Genomic DNA, 7962 nt, shown 5'->3' on the forward strand with positions numbered 1-7962 from the left:
AATCTGATGGGCTAATTGAGGCCCACAAAATCTTATGGACAGGACTGCAGATGCAGAGAATGTTTGCTTCCCATCAGCTGCCCATATTCCATCTGTATTTCATTTTTCAGAATGATGTTATAAAAATACTAATATGGCCCCTAACAGACAAAAGGTTTCCTCCCCTGGTTTGTAACATTAATATAGAATATACATCTTCTGCTAAGTGAGCCAAATATATTTATTCCCAGCATGGTTTTGTCCAACTGAGGCATTATGACACTTAAAACATCATTGTACCTGTAACTCTGATATTATCACTTAGGACAAAATCCTAGAAATCAAACTGCATGGTCTGAGAATATCGAGCATTAGGCAACACTTCTAGGGTATATCTGTGATGTCCTGCTTCCAGACAAACTCTTCTATGTAGTCAGTTCCCAGCCTGCAGCTCTCGGCACAGGTGAAGACCGCCAGAACTCCCCAGTCAACACTTATACCCAGCCTGTCAGCCTTTAGGTGGTTGAGCAGTTGAGGCATGACCTGTGAGAAGAGAGGGTGAGGGGTCTGTTTTGTTAGATCTGTCTATGTAGAGGGCTTTTACTTTGATTTTCTTAGTGTTTAAAAACAAAAAACCATGTGATCATAGACTAAAACAGGTCTTAGGGTCATACCTGAAATTCAAATATTCTTTTTGCACCACAGGGGCAATCAGGAATATCCTTTTCTTGAGGGATATTTTCACCAGAAATCCAGACAGGGACGATCCCTCTGCCATATCTAAGAATCTAAAATCAATTCAGAGGACCAGAGAGTATAGTGGTTAAGGCCCATTTCAATCCCTAGTGCTGCATTTAATTCCCCAACCATGTCAGGTGTGGCCCAACACTCTCCCCACCCAAAAAAGAAAAATAGGAGTAAAATCAACTAGAGTCATGTTCAAATCATCGACATTTCACTCAGCACATGCACATCCAGTGGTGGCATGTCACCTGGCGGTCATTCAGAGACATCATGTGCATGTGATGAAACTGATCTGAAAGGGTGTTTATGACCCCCTTCATACCAAGTGCCATCATAAATTAGTTTTCTAAATATATTGTGAAAGGTCTAACAATGATCCTGTCTTCTCATGAGTAGGTTCTGAATCTAAAAAATGCAGCCCAAAGACTGTTTACCTTCATACATATGTAGAGAACCTCAGTTGAGAAAAATGTTAGGAGCCAGAGAAAATGCTTGGTGGGTTAGAGCACATGCAAAGCATGCAGGCACCCTGGTTTCAATCCTGAGCACTGTATTTGATTTCCCCAGCAACCGCAGGAATGATCCCTGGGCACTGAGATTTAAAAAAAAAATTTTTTTAATTACCACATAAGTGTTCTAATATACTTTACTATCAGACTGCTATCTAACCATGGAGCAGCTTCCTTAGATTTGTTGAAAGCATATGTACTTCTAACAGCCATATTTTCAGTGTTTCAGGACCTAGATTTCTTCTTGCTAAATAGGACCTGGATCTCTATTTGATTCAGTGACCAGTTCGTCTGAGTAAGAACTTTTGGTAAGGAAAGACAAGGGGAACAATTAAAAAACAAATGTTATCTGTGGGACACTTCCTCAGTGTCTACAGTTTCCTTTGACATCTTCAGTCACCCTTCATTCTTTTCACACTGAAGATGTGATTACATCAAAAGGGTGGAACTCTTGGGCTCAAACCTGGGTCTTTGTTTTGTTTTGCTTTTTGGGTCACACCTGGCGATGCACAGGGGTTACTCCTGGCTCTGCACTCAGGAATTACTCCTGGCGGTGCTCAGGGGACCATATGGGATGCTGGGAATTGAACCTGGGTCAGCAGCATGCAAGGCAAACGCCCTACCCACTGTGCTATCGCTCCAGCCCCTCAAACCTGGGTCTTTGAACCAAGTTCATAGCCAGTATCTCTATATTAATGCTATGTCAATTTTACAAATCAAAGGTCTCTGTTGGAAAAATGGGCAAAAGTATCTTTTATTTTGCCACCTAACTTATTTTGATACCTAACTCCGTTATCAATCATATAAAACATTTAATCCAGGGCCCGAGAGCAATGCTTTAACAGGTAGGGGATTTGCCTTGCATGCAACTGACACAGGTTTTATCCCTGAGCACTGTAAGGAGTAATCCCTGAGCACTTGGCCATGGCGCCCAAACCCAAAACAAACCAAACCCAAAAAAGCACTAAAAATCCACATAACTCACCTGTTCTTGATGTTTTACTAAATTAATGCTCTGATCAATAGCATGCTTTTTAGGGTTTTAGTAACAGTAGAAAGTAATACTGTCTTATTTACTAAAAATCCCTTTGCAAATGGACTGAGTAAAGAACTCATGATAGAAAACTAGCTTTATTATGAAAAGCTTCTTCCCAGAAATTATGCCCCTAAAACACCACCTGAAAAATAACACAAGAATATATAAGTTCTTTTTCACCTGTTCAGGTTCAAGGGCTATTTTAGTTTTAAACTTCTGGAAAATCTTATCCTCCCTGGATTCATGTTTTGCCATGGATTCTAATTCTTCTTCAGTCGCCTCACCTAAAAAATCAACAGAACAAGTATGGCAAGAGCAATAATCCACATGACTTGAAAATTCACAAGGAAGTCCACAATTAGTGGACTTCAGATAGTAAAAGCCAGAAACTTACACAGGCTTTAAAACCTTTCCAATTTCTCAATCAGCTTAATCAATGGATGAATAAATAACAGTACTCCTACATTAAAATAAGTAAGTTTCGGGTAATTTATGAAGCATTATTATACTATCCAGCCTCCCAATATACACCTCTCTTCAAAGCTTAACATTAATGTTAAATCTTGGGCTCTGGATTGTTTTAGTCAGCACATGCTAGGACACCCAACAAACATGCCCCTTTTTTGATGGCTGGCTTTAGGGTGAGTGTTCTCTAATCTCTAATTTATTTTTTTTCTATTTTTTTTTTAATTCTTTTTTGGGTCACACCTGACAATGCACAGGGGTTACTCCTGGCTCATGCACTCAGGAATTACTGCTGGCAGTGCTCAGGGGACCATATGGGATGCTGGGAATTGAACCCGGGCTGACTGTGTGCAAGGCAAACACCCTATCCATTGTGCTATTGCTCCAGCCCCAAGAGACCCTCATTATTATTATTGCTTTTTGGGTCACACCTGGCAGTGCACAGGGATTACTCCTGGCTCTACATTCAGCAATTACTCCTGGCAGTGCTCAGGGAACCATACGGGATGCTGGGAATCGAACCCAGGTCGGCCACATGCGAGGCAAACGCCCTACCCGCTGTGCTATCGCGCCTGCCTCTTGACTGTTCTCTAATTCAAATTGTGACTGTTCCCTAATTCAAATCTCTTTGTGTCTCACCCATTTCTCTCCCCATCTGATACACTTATTGAGTCCCATACACATGGTGGACCTGTCAAGTTTCCTTCTCCACACTCATCTACTAGATCGAATTACCCTGAAACCCTATAGTCCAACAAGATTTTAGTCTTTATAAAAAGTATCAAAGTACAATTTTGATATCCTGAGTGTAAACTACAAACTAGTATATTGACATTCCAAGCTAACATCTGGCCTAAATTCAATATATGTGAATTTGTGGTAAGAGCTTATGTTCTAGGGCTAGAGTGATAATATAGTAGATAGGGTTTTGCATTGCAAGTGGCTGAGCCAAGTTCAATCTCTGGCATCCTATATTGTCCCCAATCCCACCAGGAGTGATCTTAATGCACAACCAGGAGTAAGGCCTTATGATCACTGGATATGGCCCCTCTACCCCTGGAAAAAAAAAAAAAAAAGGGAGCTAAAATTGTAGTCAGTGAGATACAAACTCAAAGGCCTGGGGCCAGCCAGATAGTATAGGAGGGTAAGCACCTAGTTCAAATCTCTTACCCTACATATGGTCCCTGAGCACTGCCAGAGGTCACTTGGTACAGAACCAAGAGAACAGCCCTTGAGCACCACTGGGTGCCCCGCCCCCACCCTGTCCCTCACAAAGAAAAAAATGGGGTCTATTTCATGACTAAATAACTATCTCTAGTCATAAAATCCCTCCTACCCTGGAAGTGGGAGAGCTTCAGTTGTTTGTACTATCAGCATTTTACATGATTATGAACAGCAGCCCTGGGTCTCTTAGCCCTGGGTCTCTTAGTTATTTAGTTAGCAAAGGTACTCACCTCTGATCATGTCTAGATAAACAACCAATTCTAAAATATCTCTGCTTCCTATAAAATACTTCAAACAGCACTCTCACATGCTGAGAAAGATCTTGGCACAGGGCTGGGAAGATGCGATAGTAAGTGGGTAAGGAGCTTGCCTTATATGCAGCCAACCTGAGTTTGATTCTTGGTCCCAGCACTGCATGTTTCCCCCAGCCATACCAACAAGAGTAACCCCTGGGCACCATCAGGCATGGCCCCACCCCCACCCTCCCAAAGGAAAAATGTTCATTTGCTCTTCAAGCTGATTTCTCCCTTGAATGTATCTGGCTTGCTTGTCTGCATGTTTCATTGCATGTTTCCAGTTTGGAGAAGCCTGTGTTCTCTCTTGAACACACACTTCTCCCTGTCTCTCCCCTCATTTCTTTCTAAGTAAGTGTCAATAAGCACTTTGTTTCAAAAAAAAAAAAAAAAGTAAGTTGTTGGCACAGATAAACTTACCAAGCACCCTGCACAGCCTACCCTAGGGATCATTTCATAGTTCCTTTGATATATTTCTAGGTCAGGACATACCCGAGAAAGGCCAGAAAGGGGAGGGATAGGATGAATATTGTTACCTGAGGCAACATTTGAAAATGACAGGTTGGAGCCCTCAAGAGAATCTTCCAATCGGAAACCCCTCTTCTTTTTTTTTTTTCCTTTTCTTTCTGGGTCACACCCAGCGATGCTCAGGGGTTACTCCTGGCTCTGCACTCAGGAACCACCCCTGGCGGTTCTCAGGGGACCATATGGGATGCTGGGAATCGAACCTGGGTCTGCTGCGTGAAAGGCAAACGCCCTACCCACTGGACTATCACTCCAGCCCCCCCTCTTCTTGACCTTTTAGGCATTATTCAATTCACAAAGTTATGAAATCAAAATCTTACCCATACTCCCTATAATCTCCAAGTCCTCTTTTTCCACAATATCGGGAGTAATCTCATCTTCTGTTTCTATTAAAATTTCAAATTCTGGGAAAAGGAAGTTGTGGTCTGGAACTGTATCGCTGAAATTATCTGAAACACAAAAGATAACTAGTATCATTGCTAATCATTTACTTTCAAAGATGGCCTAATGACTTCCTCTTTTTTTTTTTTTTTTTTTTTTTTTTTGCTTTTTGGGTCACACCCAGCGATGCACAGGGGTCACTCCTGGCTCTGCACTCAGGACTTACCCCTGGCGCTGCTCAGGGGACCATATGGGATGCTGGGGATCGAACCCGGGTCGGCTGCGTGCAAGGCAACCGCCTACCCGCCGTGCTATCGCTCCAGCTCTATGACTTCCTCATTTTAAGAAAGCATATTTCACACGGTAAGTTTTCTCAGGTAGTTCAATATATGTTGTTCCAGCATTTTAAGCTATCATTCATAAATCAAAGGCTCATATTAAGCAACGCTGGGGCATAACTGAGTGCCAGGGTCCACCACTCCTTTTTCGGAGGAGTTACAACCAGAGACGCTCAGTGGCTAATCCTGGCTGTGCATCCTGGGGAACCATATGCGGTGCTAGAATCAAACAGGGATCCTGTATGCAAAGCAAACAGCACCTTCAGCACCAGGACTCTCACCACTCCTTTTCAACATAAATGCTGCTAATTACAAAATAGCCTTTCCAATTTTAACTTTTATCAAAAGAAAAAAAAGAGAGATTCGAGTGGACAGAAGCCCTACAAATGAGCTTACATTTATAAAGAAAGAGCAGCGCCCCAAGGAGATGGCTAAGTGCACACCTCGGCTTTCCAGCACAACAGACCCTCAGCACCTCTGTAAACGACTCACCTGATTGTGCACAAAGCTGCTTATGTCCCAACTTCCAGTCTAGAGTCTGATGTTCTTTACTGCAGTAATGTGCCCTGTGACACCTGGAGCACGTTTTGGGGCCCAAACAGCCGCAGACCCTGCAGAGATGCGCCCCTGACTTGAGCTGGAGGCGCACGGAGTCTTCCGTCTCTGGTGGTGGATCCTCGGTAGGTGGGTCGAAGGAGAAAAAGTCATTTTTCCTGGGCAACTGATTCCTAAAAACTGAGAGAAATTGGAAGCATTTAGAAACCTCAAATGGAGCGATGCGGTGATTCACACGCGTGCCTCACAGAGCCGGAAAGACCCAGTGAAGAAAGACCTTCGGGGCGTCTGTCTCTGGTGACGGTACTACCCGAAGGGACACGCGAAAGAGGTGCTCGGACGGCCGGGCCTGCCCGAGCCGACGAGCCTGACGGCCGCGCGCGGCCCGCGCACCTCGCAGGCCGGCGCAGCAGGGCGGCGCGCGGCAGCAGAAGAGGAAGAGCCCGCGGTGGAAGGCGTCGGCGCGGCCCGGCAGCGGCGCGTACAGCTGCAGTAGGAAGGCGAGCGCGCGGCCGCACAGCGGGCACGACAGCGCCGCGGGCCCGGGCAGCCCGGCCTCGCCCAGCCACGCCGGCCGCCCCCCCACCTTGCTGGGGAACTGCTCGCTGCGCAGCCGCCACGCCGGCGCCGTCTCCGCGAAGCCCAGCTCCACCGGCGCGGCCGGACGCGCCGCCATGGCGGCTCGGGGGAGGGCGGAAGTCGGCACCGGAAGGTGCGGGGACGGCGGCCGCGAGCGATTGGAGGACTTGGGAGAAGAGCGGGGCGAGGAGGGATTTCCGGGCCGGCCGCCCCGCCCCGCCCCGCCCCCCGCACTTGGCTCTGCGCGAGGCGGGCCGGCGCTTCCCGGTGACTCTCGGGCGCCTGTCCTCCCGGGCCCTCCACGCCGGGCCGCCACCGGCATCTATGTGTAGGAGCGAGGACCATCGTGCTGGCCCGCGGCCCAGGGCAAAGGGTCCTGAGGTCGGGACTGGGCTCCCCTTACGGCCGGCCACCCGTAGCGGGTCCCGCGCAGCCCGTGGCTGGAGAAGGACCTGGGGGCCATTCCGCTGTGCTGGGGATGGGAGGAAGCCCCAGGAGCTCCTGGGGGCCAGCTCCCCTTTTGGGCAGAAAAGGCTGGGGTGGGGGGCTCTGCACCCAGGGAATGGCGCTGAGGGGCCCAGTTCTAGGGAAGGGAGAAGCACACATCTGGGGGTCGGCTAGTTCCCAGACTTGCCCCGGGTGTGGGCAGTGTGGGAGGACGGCTACTGCCGTGAAAGGGTTCCGAACTGAGGCTTCTCCCTGAAAGAACAGCGTCCGGGTCATTTGAAGTGTCCCCTTTTGGAGACAGACACAAACCACAGACATAGGCAGCCGTTGCCACCGACATACCAGAGGCTCCAAGGAAGGGACAGGTGGATGGGTCGACCGAAGGTTGAATGGATGACTATAAATGTAGTTTGATGAAAGAGGCAGTGGAGTCACCAATTGAGAGAAAAAGAAGACGTGACAGGAGCTGTCTAGATGAAGAAGGTACAATTCTTTCTAAACAAATTGCTACTGCCCCTGTGGCTCAGGGCATAGTCTTCAGAGTTGCTGTGAGACCCCTAGTAACTGCCATGAGCAGCCAGTTTGGGCAGCTGAGTGGCCCCAGAAAGTCACAGCCAGCCAGTCATCCCTCTGGGTCCAGAGCCATGCAAGACTTAAAAAACCACTGCTGCAACCATGGCTCAGCTGCTGGCCCTGCTGCCATTTCTTCACTAGACCAGCCTGCACCACCCACAGCATATTATAAAGAAAAGCCTCTCTGAGCCCCAACTGTCTGGAGACCCAGGATATGGGCGTGTCTGGCCCTCCTGGTCAGGCTTTGCTGGACTGCAGCCCACCCAGTGTGCCCAGACTGCAAATGGTAGCAGCCCTGACCCTAGTCCCTGCCA

The 7962-nt window shown here is 47.6% G+C and overlaps 1 protein-coding gene across 1 annotated transcript; it reads right to left on the reverse strand.

The window, feature by feature from the left end:
• Positions 1-202: 202 nt before the first annotated feature.
• PDCD2 (programmed cell death 2) lies at positions 203-6746 on the reverse strand. The gene is made up of 6 exons (XM_055135002.1): positions 6443-6746; positions 5987-6229; positions 5096-5224; positions 2449-2552; positions 654-767; positions 203-522 (listed from the first exon to the last, which is right to left on the reverse strand). Exons 1-6 carry the CDS (start codon positions 6723-6725, stop codon positions 364-366), a joined length of 1032 nt encoding a protein of 343 aa, XP_054990977.1. The 5' UTR covers positions 6726-6746; the 3' UTR covers positions 203-363.
• Between the last annotated feature and the right edge of the window lie 1216 nt (positions 6747-7962).

The sequence above is a fragment of the Sorex araneus genome, chromosome 4, assembly GCF_027595985.1.
Source record: "Sorex araneus isolate mSorAra2 chromosome 4, mSorAra2.pri, whole genome shotgun sequence".
Taxonomy (NCBI): Eukaryota; Metazoa; Chordata; class Mammalia; order Eulipotyphla; family Soricidae; genus Sorex; species Sorex araneus.